The 15,027-nt window shown below is 35.9% G+C and overlaps 1 protein-coding gene and 1 long non-coding RNA gene across 2 annotated transcripts; both read left to right on the top strand.

Moving 5' to 3' along the window:
• Positions 1-7,813: 7,813 nt before the first annotated feature.
• Positions 7,814-12,584, top strand: LOC126633253 (uncharacterized). The gene is made up of 6 exons (XM_050303822.1): positions 7,814-8,077; positions 8,185-8,242; positions 8,705-8,840; positions 10,354-10,491; positions 10,591-10,712; positions 12,203-12,584. The coding sequence occupies exons 2-6, from the start codon at positions 8,199-8,201 to the stop codon at positions 12,360-12,362; spliced, it is 600 nt and encodes a 199-aa protein (XP_050159779.1). The 5' UTR covers positions 7,814-8,077; positions 8,185-8,198; the 3' UTR covers positions 12,363-12,584.
• Positions 12,585-13,160: 576 nt separating this feature from the next.
• LOC126633254 (uncharacterized) lies at positions 13,161-14,152 on the top strand. The gene is made up of 3 exons (XR_007627010.1): positions 13,161-13,415; positions 13,518-13,562; positions 13,660-14,152. It is a non-coding gene; the product is annotated as an uncharacterized LOC126633254 (long non-coding RNA).
• Positions 14,153-15,027: the final 875 nt, after the last annotated feature.

Genomic DNA, 15,027 nt, shown 5'->3' with positions numbered 1-15,027 from the left:
ATTCATTAGCAACATGTGGTTAGGTTCAGAACTAATCATGTAAACTGATTCCATGAAAATTTAGGACAAATGCCATGTTCTAGGGTTCATGTGATGTTCATAATCCTCTTCGTTCTTAATGAGTTTCTAGGTGCTAAATCTGAGTATATGTCATGCTAGGTTGCACTTACAAATATAAGTTTGATGTATATGCCATGCATCTCACATGCAAAGAAAATGAGGATTCATACAATCTAGTTATATGCCATGCTAGATATGTGAACATCTTAGCTGTGCATTTGAAATGGATAAGTTAAGAGATCATCTCATTGATTCATGAATGTTTAGGGGAAGGCCTTAGCTCATTTTAAGTCAGATTTATGTCCTAAAAATGTTTCTAACCTATTTCATGTCTTAGGTTTATTTTTAGATAGTTCTAATTTTTCCCTTTTCTTTCTGTTTTTATTTCTTTTCCAAAATTACTTAAACCCCCCAATTTTAAATCATAGGAGTCATTAACTAATGCTAATATGTAAGAGTCAAAAGTTTTACTAAGTTGTTTATCAGACCCTGTGATTCGACACCCTTACTTGTGGCACTATATTATCCTTATATTTGCACTCGAAAGGAACTTCAACAAGTTGCCTCCTGAAACATATGTGGGATGCTAACACCCAATAAAACTATAGGAAAACTAATGAAAATGGCTTGAAAACTTTGAGTTTTAACGATAAGGACAGAATAAAGGGTAAAGTGAATAGTATCAGGTTTGACTTTTTAGTGTAAAAATATGGTTTTTCGTTAAAGTGAACAATACCACAGGCTTTTTGTTAAAACTCTATGTGCAATAAATTTGATTATAAATCTCCATTATGCATTAACATTCAAGAATTAGAGAATACTAAGTTGAAAAGAAATTGAAGAGATGAAACAAAATTGATTAGCCTAGCACACCCAAATCAAACCCACATAAGAAATTAACAGATCGAAGGCAATGTATAGTGAATTTTGAGCTTCAGAGAAACGACTTTCAAGTTTTATGGGCCAAAATGGGATCAAAATTAAGTTTCAGAGAGTAAAGTGACGACTTTTGAATTACAGAAAGTAAAATGAGATTAAAATCGAGTTTCAAATGAAATAAACTTATAATAAAATTGTAGTGATATGGCTAGTGCTTTTTAAAATAAACAGTACGTAATTCATGAGCATGCAAATTAAAATGGAAACTATGTTTATGAACCGCTTTTTACTTATCACATATATTTTAACGACATCTCTCATTTTATGTATGTTAATGGTATAAGTAATTAATGGTATAAATTAGTGCATAAGCTTCTTACATTGGATTTAGTCTTACCAGTTACAACTGATTCGGTGGAGATAGCGTTTTCGCCCCTTTGCACGACAATTCCTGACTTCGCCACTGATTATGGGACTCTCAAAAGTTTGTGAATGCACCGGTTCAAACCAGATGTTGTACAATTTTCTCATATTAATATCGATACCATCAACAATTCCAATCAAAACGAATGCGATAAATAATTTCTAGAAGAATTAAAACTCTGAATCTAAGTCTAACCTCTGAACTAAAGGAGGCCAGCCAGGGATGACACTGATCTCTCATCCCGCTTATATATTAGGGTTTAGGGCTGTGTTGTGCGGGCCAGAAGTCAGAACAGACAACGTGGGAAGTCGAAAGTGGTATGAAAGACTACAATTTTTATTTTTGTTTTTTCCAAAGGACAAGGTTACCAAAACGGGAAAGTTGCCATGATTTCACTTTAGTTCACTTTGTTGACGTTGCCAAAGCACCTGAGTGACCTGATTCCCCTCTTCCAAATCTGAAATTTCCCTCGCCCTAGGAAACAAGTTCCAAAGTTCGTACCATCAACTGTATACATTGACCCACTTGCACTTTCATGCCCACCAAATAACCATTCAACACAGTCAACACTTTCATTTTGCCAACTACATTGAACACATTATACATAGGACTTATCCACAAGTGGTTGGAATCACGGCTTTTTGTACTACTTAAAATGACCAAGCGCGTGAGATAATATGCATGTGCACACATACTATTTGTATTTTATTTAACGAATAATGATAGACGAGCTGTTATTATCTCTAACCGACTCATTACAAATACGATAATAACTAATTTGTCTATATAATTATCTTTGATAAATTTTTCTTATTGAATACTTTGTCAACATAATGAATTATCTATTTAATATGCTCAGAGCATCGCACTGAGCTTTAATACGTGAGAATCACTAGCATGCAACACATTCTTGATCACGATATTTAATTATTACATGATTCTTATCCTTAAGAATATGTCTGATATTTGAAAAAGTTGCTCCACAAAAATGCTAAAATGATTCTTGAAATGTTAAAAGTTAAATCTACAAAATTAAAATTAGACCAAAAGATGTGTTGCATTGTAAATTATTTCAATTACAATTATTCCTTTCATGTATCTTTTTCTCTCTCTTGCACAAAAGCTTACAGTTAGAATAATGGCCTCAAGATGGATGCATCGAGAAAAATAACTTGTTATATTTGGTTTTGTTTCTTCATGATGAACTTATCAAATATTTTAAAACTAATTAACTTTTGGTGAACGATGGTGATTGGTTTTGTTTCTTCAAGATGGATGCATCGACTAAAGCTTACAATTAGACCAAATAACAATTCAACACAGTCAAGACTTTCATTTTGCCAACTACATTGAACGCATTATACATAGGACTTATCCACAAGTGGTTGGAATCATGGCTTTTTGTACTGCTTAAAATGACCAAGCGCGTGAGATAATTTGCCCTATGTAAAAGTAATATATGCATGTGCACACATACTATTTGTATTTTATTTAATGACATAATGATAGACGAGCTATTATTATCTCTTACCGACTCATTATAAATACGATAATAACTAAATCCTATCTATATAATTATCTGTGATAATTTTTTCTTATTGAATACCTTGTCGACATAATGAATTATTTATTCAACATGCCCAGAGCATCGCACTGAGCTTTACTAAGTGAGAATCACTAGTATGCAACGGTGTTTGGGCCCAAAAAATATTGTTTTCGGCCGAGTTTAGAATTGTTCTCGGCCCAGTGTTGGTTGGGCTGAGTTTAGAATTCTTATCGGCCCAGAGACCGTGTATAGGTGTCGTTGGGGTTATTTAGCTTATGGGTCGCGCGGTCGAAGTTGGCCATATCCCATTAGGGAATTAGGGATGTGGATGAGTCATATTATCAGAAGGAGTTTCGACAGGATCAGGATGCTGAAATTGAATACGGCCTGATAACGAGTTATGTTCAAAGTCCTAGTAGGAGTAGGATTAGCCGAGGTAAAGTTGGATCAGGGAAAGGAGTTCTAATCCGGGAATGATTGGGATTCAATACAGGTTGGCTGCTATAAATAGGGAGAGAAGACATCGAAACAACCCCCTCCAATTCAACACACAAACTGCCCTGCACAAATCCTTGCTCTACGCGAAACCTCTCAACAACCTTGAGATTTTTGTTTTCCTTTTTCGCCAACACATCTTTAGTTTGGATAAACAACATTGTTGTCGTAGAACCAGCCGACGGTGAAGCACCTTCAGTTTGGATAAACAGCACTGCGACAGGGCCGACTGGTTATCTATCCAAGTCTCGGTCGAGAATGATTTTTTAATCCTTATCAGCAAGGGTCAACTCATTAGCCTCTTCGGCGAAGTGAGGTGTTACAAGTTACTGGGCCCGTCACATCGAACGCCGAGTTGTTTATGATTGGCTATTCGCAAGTAGGTTTTAGAGTTCGGCATTCTAACGGCCGAACCACTTTCACGATCAAGACGTATATTTATTTTGAGTACTTGTGTCCCTATACTCTGGTGTCGATTCGGCGTGCTTATACTCTTACGAATATAATCACTGTGACTGAATCCGGCACCGATGATTTATGAACTTCGCAGAACTAGTAGCCTTGTCTTCAAGCTCTAAAACCAGAAGGCCGAGAATGTTCCTTCCTCAACCGCAGTCGCATGATCGAGAAGTCAGTCGCGCACCCAACGCAACATCAACAAATTTTACTCCTCGGTCGAGCTCGGCCGACGAGTTAGCACGCCTGCATACAACCGAAGGACGTAGTTAGCTCACTAGTTACTCGGCCTACGCGCCACGTAGGCTTGGTAGTTTTTAGGGTCAACAAACGGATTCTTGATCAAGATATTTAATTATTACATGATTCTTATCCTAAAGAATATGTCTGATATTTAAAAAAGTTGATCAACAAAAATGCTAAAATGATTTTTGAAATGTTAAAAGTTAAATCTACAAAATCAAAATTAGACCAAAAGAGGTGTTGCGTTGTAAATTATTTCAATTACATTTATTCCTTTCATGTATCTTTTTCTCTCTCTTGCACAAAACCTTACAGTTAGAATAATGGCCTCAAGATGGATGCATAGAGAAAAATGACTTGTTATATTTGGTTTTGTTTCTTCATGATGAACTTATCAAATATTTTAAAACTAATTAACTTTTGGTGAACGATGGTGATTGGTCAGCATCCAACTAAATCTACCACCACTTTTTTTATCTGTCAATCAGGATCTCCAACCTACAGATAAAAAGTAGGATATAGAAGGTAATTATAAGAAGCAAATAAAAAATATGAGTGATTATTACAGTTGAAACAAACTTAACCAACTAAGAGCAAACTGCCCTTAAATTCAATATATTTACACGTTCCTTTCAGTGTTGATCTCACCATGTAACTGGATTGCTCTCACCATTGAGTAGTTAGCTCATATATACAACTAATTGCTACGTAATTACATGCTCGAGGGTTTATATCGCAGTGGCCATGACCTCATCTTGTATTCAAAATATCCAAACCCAGGAGGCAACAGCTGGTGTCAAAATATAATGAAAATCCTGCAAGTGAAAAAGCACAAGATAGTGTAAACACGAAAATTCTGTATTGAATGAAACGAGAACACATGTACAAAGTAGATTTGTATTGATTTGAATTTGTAGGTTACAATTTCTGTTTACAATTTTCCTCTAATTCAGTCTTCAAATTCGATGTAAATGCGTGATTGTTGATCCAAGGGTCGTGATGACTTGATCTCGGACGAACAATTGAATGATTGCTTTAAGTTTTGAGCTTGAAAACAACGCATGGATGATCTTCACCTCAAGGGTGCGGCAAAAGGTAGTGTTTGATGCGGGATTTCGTTGCTTCAAGGGTCTTGACGACTTGATCTCGAAACAAACATTGCTACAAGTTTATAAGCTTGCAACAAAGTCTTGAAGGAATTCGTTGCTTCAAGGGTCTTGACGACTTGATCTCGAAACAAACATTGCTACAAGTTTATAAGCTTGCAACAAAGTCTTGAAGGAATTGGCATGAGCGCTTGTTGATTCTTCAAGGAAGTGTTTTGGCTTTGGTCGAGAGAAAGCTTCGGCTTTGGTTGAATGTTCTTAGAAGAGAGTTTTGATAGCGTACTAGTCTTCAAAGGTTTGGCAAAGGTTATTCTGTGTAGAGATTTTTTCGACCCTTATGCTTGTGGGAGGACCTTGTATTTATAGGCTTCTCAAGGCTTGCTTTGGGATGATTTCAGGCATGTTTTGTGTCTTAATTTCAGCCATTTTACTCCCTTGGCCAAATTTAAGGATCTTGGTGCCTATTTTGTGAGCAATCTTCAATTCTTACTTGTTTAATGAAGATGCTTTAGCTTTCTTTCCAGTTTTAGGATCAATTTGGATTCCCTAGCCAAATTTAAGGGGGATTCTCCCTTATTGCAGAATTTTGGGGAAATTTTATACTTCCTTTGCTTCACTTGTGCCACATGTCATTGATGACTTGTCCATTTGTGATGAGTCATATGCCACATGGAGCTTTGCGATGCATCATTTGTATGCAACCGAATTTACATGTTTACAGATAGCTAATCAAGGGAGCCATTGCAGTTGCACGCCGTTACTGGTGTAGTCCCAGGGCATTCAACTGGCACTCAACTAAAGAATCACAAGGTCCGCAACCCTACCAATAACATCTCATTAGTTTTAAAAAAGGGTTTTCCAGGTTCATTCTCAACAGCACTCGCTATACTTTACTAACCACACATTTGTAGTAAGAGATCAACTTGTCTGTGATTGATTTTGTCAACAACAATTTTGAGTGATATAACAGTTCAAAAGTTCCAAGTTCAAAGAGGTAATCAGTAACATGATTAAGAATATATAGCTGCATAACAAAAAAAAAATATTGAAATTGTTGTTAGTGCTCTAAAATTCTGCGTTGCATGAGAATTTTTGAAACAAACTGTAATATCATTGAGCCAAACTTTTGGGATGCACACCTAACAATTCTCTCTGTGTAACTGATGCTCTGAAGCACTGGCATGGGCATCCTTTTCTGAACCATTGAAGGTTCTAAATTTTTCTTACCCATACATATGTTAAGGAAATTTTCCTTTCTTTTTTTATAAGAGTGCCGTGACTGGAGTTATACATGATTAAACATACACTCCTTTTGGTTTTTGTGTTGCACATGCATGCTCAAATTCAGATACAGTAGTACCACTGTACTAAGTATTGGCGTTTATGTGATAACCAGCAAAGTAGTTTGTAGTCCTGGACTTACATTTGTTGCTGCTCATAAAGTATTGGTGTTTAGTCAGATTACAACAATGAAGTTGAGTATAAGCAAACAGGAAATCCTTTTACTTCTCAGTCTCTGCATGTTCTTTTCTCATTCTCTTTTAGTGATTATGATATTCCTCCAAGCTCCTCTGCCCATGTCAAGGAGATAAGGCAAAGAAATTAACGATAGAGTTAATAATTAGTTCCTACCTTTAAGCTTTCCAAATCAAAGACATATTCCTTCGATCCAATCAAGGATTCTCAAGCGTCTCTAAGACATTTCAACATCTATACTTTCCTACTGCATCCAACGAATGACACACTAGAACATGTCATAAAAAATCAAACGCACAAGAATGTGCCATATGTCACAACGAAAATTTTTCAATTTTTTTACTGTTGAAAATCCGGCGGTCCAAATCATTAGGCCATTGGAAATCCGACACTCTCTTCGCGCCACATCATAGAGCGGTTGGGCTCTTCTGTTGGAGCTACTGCAGCAAAGCCCGCCGTTGCAAGTTTTGGTGGCCCATTCTCCCCCCTGCGTGTGTAATACACGTGCTAGACACACACAAAATCTAACTCAACTGAAGTCATGCTAGTGTCATTCTTGTCCGCTAGAGCAAAGCCGGGCTTAACTTGCTTGGGCTTTGGGGGATTTCGCATGGCCCACCACTTGCCCTCTTCACTTTGGCCCGTTCGAGGTGATTGTGTTGGTTGAAGAATGTATTTCAAGCCCTAGTGTTTGCCATCCATACATGGTGGAAATGCTCTTAGCCAAAAGAAGGAGAGTTCAAATTGAACTTGGCCGGACAACCACATATATACTTAAACTTGGAATAACAAAATTTCATAAAAAATTTATGCAATCATATGTTAAAACAATATATATTTTGAAAATCCGAGAAAACAAGAAAAATCTTGTGTATATATTTGTGAATAGTGATCGCCATGATAATGATAAAACGAGTATAATTGCGCAAAGGCAATTCCTTTTCAAAGTGTATAGTAACTGCATTGGGCTGGCTGACGAGTTTGAATTGCTCCATGCAAGATTTTAATGTTTGAATACCTTTAGACCACGAGTTTGACACCGACTTCTTCTCAACGTCCTTATTTTAATCTCAGCAGCCCAGTAGATTTAGAGAGAGAGAGGGAGAGAGAGGGAGAGAGAGATTTAAACCTATGCCAGAAGGCCCAAGCCCCGGTTCGACACCGACAACGTCCAGCCAGCTGAGCCTTCCCTCAAATAATCCATTGTCCATGTAGACCGCTACTCTGTCTTATTGGGTGCAAAAGTCTTCATGATTTTTTTTTAAAAGGGATAAAAGGGGAACGGGCTGCCTAATTTTATTAAGCAATTCTGAGTTCCTTCCTTTCGTTCGATCAAAAAATTAACAATAATTGTCAAGTCTACCGAAACCCAAAAGCTCGTTTTTGCTCTAGGTAAGATTTCATCTCACAAATTGTTCTTCTTTTTACCCCAATAATTTCATTTGATTTGTTGCCTAATTTGTTTCCTGCTGATATCTTTTTTTTTTTTTTTTTTCAAGATTTCTGAATCGATATGGCTGTTGCATCTGAAGAAGCAACCACAATATGCAATCACTGGTATTTTTTTTTTTTATTTACAGTTTCTGTCTATGAATTTCGTAATTCTGGTATTATATATAATGTTTATGCATGATTTCTGTGTTTTAATTGTAATGATTTGAGCAATATGGGATACCCCGATTAGATAAAACATGGATTACCATAATTATTAAGTGGGTTCTTGTGTTTTTAAATTTTTGGCTGTTGGTTTGAATTTTGTGAGATACCCAGTTGATGCTAATATTTTTAAAATTTGACATAAATGTGTGAATTTTTCTAGCTTGAGCCGATCATTTAGGCATTGAGTCAATCAACTTCAAATTTGTTTAATGGTTTTTTCTTTGTTTCGGTTTTATAAGATCAAACACACTGTTTAGATGTTCAATGCCTCAAATTTGTTTGCTTAATGTTTGTAAACATTCAGGTGCTTCCTTGCACTAACTGTACTCTCCTAATGGATATTTGTTTTTATGTTTCCAGTGACAGAGCTATCCCCTCGTCAAATATTGATTTGCACTCTGCTCATTGCTTCCGCAATCTAGAAAAATGTAAAGTCTGTGGTGATATGGTTCCAAAAAAATATGCCAAGGAACATTACTCGAACACCCATGCTCCGGTATGTGTGTTTCCATATTTTCTTTTTCTTCCTAGTGCAGTTCATGAAACATTAAACAAAAGGCAGTTTCTCCTGTTAGTTTAGTTTTTAAGTGAAAACCTACAGTTGCACTGCTTTTGTTTCGCCTAAATTTTTCCAGCTTTTACCTGTATTCAATGAGAAAAGTTAGATTACAATATTTTAATATGTGTGTTGAGTGTTGCCATCCTCTGGGTTTAAAGGATCTCATTTTCTTTTCTGTTATCTTATCAATTGTATTAGCTACTTCTTTGCTGAATACTTTTATAAAAAGTTTTCCTTAAATTTTTTTCATTTAAATTAAACCCTTCAGAAGTCACTCCACCATGGTAATGTTCAGAGACCTAAATTCTTCAAGTCCTAGGCCATTATAATAACATATGTAACCTGGTCTTTAGTTTTAATCTAAAGCTTCTAGAAGTATTTGAGGATACAGAGATGCCTTCTCTAGATGATAATTGGAGGCATATGAGAATTCATTTACGACCAACCATTATTCTTGTCTTGACAGTGACACTAAGAGTGACTTAGTTATTTTATTACAATAAGTTGATAGGCACTTGTAGAACTTTCATGCGTGTAGTCTGTACACATGAACATGGTTAGTATCTATCAAAGAATGTCTCTTCAAACTGGGATAGTTAGCAAAAGAGATTTCATTTAATCAGTTTGGGGCTTTGTTGAGTTGACTGTTATTTGTTAGATTGTAATTGTTGAAAATTGGTAGCACAATGTTGGAAAATATTTACTACTTAGTCATTATTTATCGAACGCCTTGTAGGGCAGTAAGTGTCTCAAGTAGGTTTTTAATACACTATTTCTGCTACATTATGATTAAAACATGTTTATGATCATAAAGGTAACTTCAGCATTCTGTATCAAGCTCCTTGTCAGTTTACTTAGCAATCAAACAAAAAAGCTTAATATTATTCTGGAAGCTTACAAATCAGTAATTATGCCTCTTGCATGTCCTTTAATATAGAGTGAAGGCTTTTCATCTATACTGTAGCGGTGTGGCCTGAACATGCACCTTTTTGCGCGTGCCTGGTTTTTGTCTATATGAAATGTTAAAGGCTTTTCATCTATATTGTAGCCTGAACATGCACCTTTTTTCATATGGGTTGCGAATCTAACGTCTACTTTACCCTCCAAAGTTAACTCCATACACTATTTATTTATGGAAAATCACCAGTCCACCCTCCAATGTGTATCACTTGCAAGTAACGTGACTTAAATTGATGGAAAATTGAATATAGTACGTTCAAATCTAATATTAGGGATGTAATTGGCAGATATTTATAATTCAAGGACTGATTTTTCTGAAAAAAATAGTTTAGGGACGTAATTTTCACTCAAGTGGTAATCAGGGACTAAATTGGCAGTTCACCCTATTTTTTAACAACACATCTTATTTGTTTAGGATCATCTTAAATTGGGTAGATATACCATACCATTTAACTGTAATCTGCATCCAAATTGTCGTGTATTATTGCAGGTACCCTGTTCACTTTGTAGTGAGACAATGGAACGTGAAATATTAGCCATCCACAAAGGTGAAAACTGCCCTCAAAGAATTGTCACGTGCGAGTTCTGTGAGTTCCCATTGCCTGCAATTGATCTTGCTGAGCATCAGGTAAACACTGAACAAAATTTTAAATTTGATGACATTGAATAATATACATCAGCACCAAATGAGTGTTACTGTTATCTCAGTGCTTCTTTGTAATTGTAGGAAGTATGCGGGAATCGAACGGAACTTTGTCATCTTTGTAATAGATACATCAGACTGCGAGAACGCTATAACCATGAAATTAGGTGTAATGGTGTCTCAGATAATACTGCGGGTCCTTCCAGGTTGGTTACTATCATTTAGCATTTTTCATATATTAAATGGTATGGTATAATTTTATAGCTGTGTGTAATTGAGTAATTTAATGAAATATCTTTGAGGAAGGCGTAAGAACAAATTCACTTGCCATCTTTTAGCCTATAATTGATAGTCAACTACCTGTGTTTCATAAGTTTAGTTATAGATTCTTGGACATCTCTTATTTCCTTCCCCCTCCCTAATTCTGTGGATGATATTGTTTTTATTAGAAACTGTACTGTGTGTATATCGACCTAATTTACGGCGAAGTGTTCTTCACAAACTACTGCAGAAGTCTTAATTGATCGTGAATGATGTAACATTGAGTGCTGTTTTATGTTTGCATGCTTTTTTTTCTTTTCTGTACCTCTTTTGATAGTTTCATAATTGGTTTGAATTTAGTGACTTTAATTATACATCTCGGAATTTTTTTAGTGTTGTAACGTTGTACTTGTTATGTTAGGGTGATTAAAGAACTATGCTGGTCCTCTGTTTGGGTAGCAATGCTAGTATCAGTAGTAGTTACTCAATAGTAATATTACAAATTTTTATCCTTTTTGGTCACTTTCTGTTCCTAAGATTGGATTAAACTGGATAATCCACTAGATTTGATCAATGTTAAAGTAAGAATTGAAGGTCAATTTCTTAATTTTGTCCAAGTGGAAGGATGGAGTAGTCATGAAGGAAACTTTACCTTCCGATCCCCACAAAATGGTTGGATTAGAAAGGAATTAAGTTTCCTTCATGACTAATATATATTCTAACCTTCGTCATCCATGGATAAAATTTGGATGTTGGCCTCCTTTTCTTACTTCAACATATCTTGAATCTAGTGAGTTACCCAATCAAATCCTAGATACCAAAACAACGTAATTACTTATTTGGAAAGAAAAAGGGAAAGAAAAGTGTCCTCAATTGTTCCATTATTGATGCCCTAAGTGTGTAGCTAAACCTTCATCTGCTTTTTTATTCAAGTTAATTGAAAAAAAACTTAATTAGGGTAAAGTTAAACAAATCTTTCTGACTGATCAGTCTTTGAAGTCAGTTTCTTTTTAATTTGGGTTCATTTGCAACTGTTTGTTATTTATTGCTGTAAAGTAACAAAAGAGAAGTCAAATTGAGTCACGATATTGTGATTTCTAGCTCTTGCTCTCAGCACAAGCTGATTTACATGTTATTTAGCATGGTGTTACAATCTGATTATGAGTGGATCAGATTCATTAGATTTCTTTGGGTCGGTGAATCTTGTGAATAACCCTGGTTTTGTAATCCTGCACCGTCAGCGTTTCACCATCTTTGAACGAGCTGGGAGAGACTTTATTTTGTTTACTTCATTTGAAACTGCCTAACCTTTTAGCGCATCTATTCATTGGTTGACATTAGGAGATGGCCTAATCTTATAATTACGGTGACTGGTTAAGTGTTGTTCCTGTTGTCTTCATCTGTCGGGTATTAATCCTTGGATTTTCATCTGAAGGGATGCTAGGCCAGCTGAAAGAAGACAAGGTCCTCCAAGAAGACAGGCAAACGAGTTTTCACGGAAGCGGCTTATATTAACCGTTGCACTAACAGGCATTGCTGTTCTATTAGGGTCTCTTTTTTTCCAGAGAAAGCCAGACGAGAGTCGTGTGCATTAGCAACTGAGAAGATATGCTCATTGGGTTATGTAGATCTTTTTCAAGCTTTCAATTGATATGTATCTTAAATCTTCTGAAGTCGTACCCACTGCTGTAACCGTATTAAACTACATTGAGATTGTGATAATACACTCACTGATTCTGCCATACTGCCATATGCTTGTTATATACTTATTAATTTCGCCATTTTGGTTGGAATAAATACGAGCTTTGTAAAGTAAACACGAGATATGCAACAATCTTCTTCCATCCCAAATGCTATTTTATTTGCTTTGGTTTTCTTTACTGATCTTAGCAATGCCAAGGATTACCACCGGCGACATAAGGTCTGTGATGTGCATTCTAAGGCAACTAAAGCACTGGTTGGAAATGTTATGCAGCTGTTCTGTCAACAGTGTAGCAGGTTGGTACCATTCTATTGTTATCTCTTGTTTGGTCGAAAAATTTCCACGATTTTGTTTATTGAAGATGAAATATAGAGTTTGGTTGTGTAAGTTTCTTGTTATGCGTTTGTTGCCCAGGGCTGTTCATCAATCTTTTTTTAGTATTGTTGAGTTCTGCAGAAGTTTTCTTTTGTTGAATTAAATGTAACAGGGGGTTAACACTCATGGACAGGTTTCATGCTCTTCGAGAGCTTGATGAAGGGAAGAGAAGTTGCTGTACGGGTTTGGCTGGCCATAATAGGAGGAGAAGAAAAATGCATCCTGATAGTGCAGTTAATGGAGGGTCTTTAAATAATGAAAGCGGAAGCAGGTATCCATTGATTAGCTTGCCGAGAATACTGTCGAATAGGTGAAATTATGGACTAGTTTAATTTAAGAGGAGGCATGCTGCAAGCCTTCATTCCTTTATTATTTCAGTTTTGCACTTTTATTGAGTGATTGGTAAAGTCTTATGCATGTTTCACTAGGTGGAAGTTGAAAAATGAAATAAGGACTGTTTTGACCAATAGTTGCCTTGTAGGACCATGCAGACAGCAGCGGCTGTTTTGGGGGTGAAGCATACAGAGACGGGATAGATGTACCTCCGCAGCACGGGATAATGTTTATAATCGTATGTGTATAAAAAACGTTCTACTGGTCTCGGATATTTGTTCTTTATATGCGGCTTTGCTATGAACGTTAAGCTTAAGAGTGGAATTCTGTTCATATGCAGCTTTGCTAATTGTGAGCTTCGTTCAGTGGTAATTGTTGATAGGAGGTGAGCTTCTTGTTCGTTATATTTTGACAGCGCGCACCACACGCATATATGTAGCGGAGCTTATTTGGAATTTTAATAATTTGTCTTCTGTGTGCAGTTTGATGGGGTCTGATTACACAAGTAACACTTGATTTTTCCGGCGCTGGTGGCTTATTTTTACACCGGAGACGGAGATTTAGTCGTCTTAAAAGGTTAGGGAAACCTGAATATCGTTGATTGTTTTACAAGTTACTTGTTTTTAGATCACACTTTGTCTTCCCGGTCAGTCACTTAGGCACACATAGAAGACGTTCTATGGTTGGAACTTACTCATGTGTTAATGTCTTAAGCGATAGCTTGAAGGGCAAGGTTCACAGCATGCCGAATGAAACTTGACAAGGTCAATACTCAAGCTTAATCTAATCCATACTCAAGCTTGATCTAATCATGTATTTCGTTTAGTAATTTTTCAATGGAAACCATTACGAGCTTGTTTGATAATCACTTCTGCTTTAATTTTTTTTGTTTTTATTGTAAATAAAATGAAAATATAAAACTTGTTTGGTAACAACTTATTATAAATAAAATCATGACCGTTGGAATTGGAAGGACATGATTGTGCCACGCCTCATAAAGCTGTTGAAGTAGCTATTATGTGTGCAACAGACAATTGGGTAGGGATGACAATTCTAACCGTTAAACCCGATAACCGTGGATTACTGTCCGAATGGATTGGATTTGGATATGAAAATTCCGGTATGGATTGGATATGGGGAAGAATCGTGAACTTTATTCGGTTATGGTTTTGGATATGGTTATAGGGGCAACAGACAATTGGGTAGGGATGGCAATTCTAACCGTTAAACCCGATAATCGTGGATTACCGTCCGAATGGATTGGATTTGGATATGAAAATTCCGGTATGGTATGGATATGGGGAAGAATCGTGAATTTTATTCGGTTATGGTTTTGGATATGGTTATAGGGGTTTCCAATCCATATCTGTCTCTGAATCCAATCCGAATTTACTATGTGTGTATATATATATATATATATTTTTTTTTTTTTTTTGATATAAAATATAATTTTATTCAATTTACCGAACCCTGTCTATACTAATTTATTATGCATGCATCAAACCCTATACTATCTTTATTATGCACCAAACATCATGCATGGGGCATACCAACAACCTCATCAATTCAATACTCTTATTGTTATACTCAACCAAATTAATTCATTGAATCATTTTATATATCAATTATCAAATGTTCCAAGTTTATCAGATTCATCTTTCTTCAAGAGTCTCACTATCAAGAAATTAATTCATTGAATCAATTTGTTTTGTCTTCCTTTCATATTTGCTTGTCCTTTTTTTTTATTGGACCAATTTATCATATTGGCTTATCATAAACAGCTTCAAATATATTGTTATGTTTTTTTGTAATTGGATGTTGCTATTTAATGATGGAACTAGTATCTACTA

Source organism: Malus sylvestris, chromosome 8, assembly GCF_916048215.2.
Source record: "Malus sylvestris chromosome 8, drMalSylv7.2, whole genome shotgun sequence".
Taxonomy (NCBI): Eukaryota; Viridiplantae; Streptophyta; class Magnoliopsida; order Rosales; family Rosaceae; genus Malus; species Malus sylvestris.
Note: the sequence above shows the minus strand (reverse complement) of the source record. Positions and strands in the feature narration are given on the sequence as shown.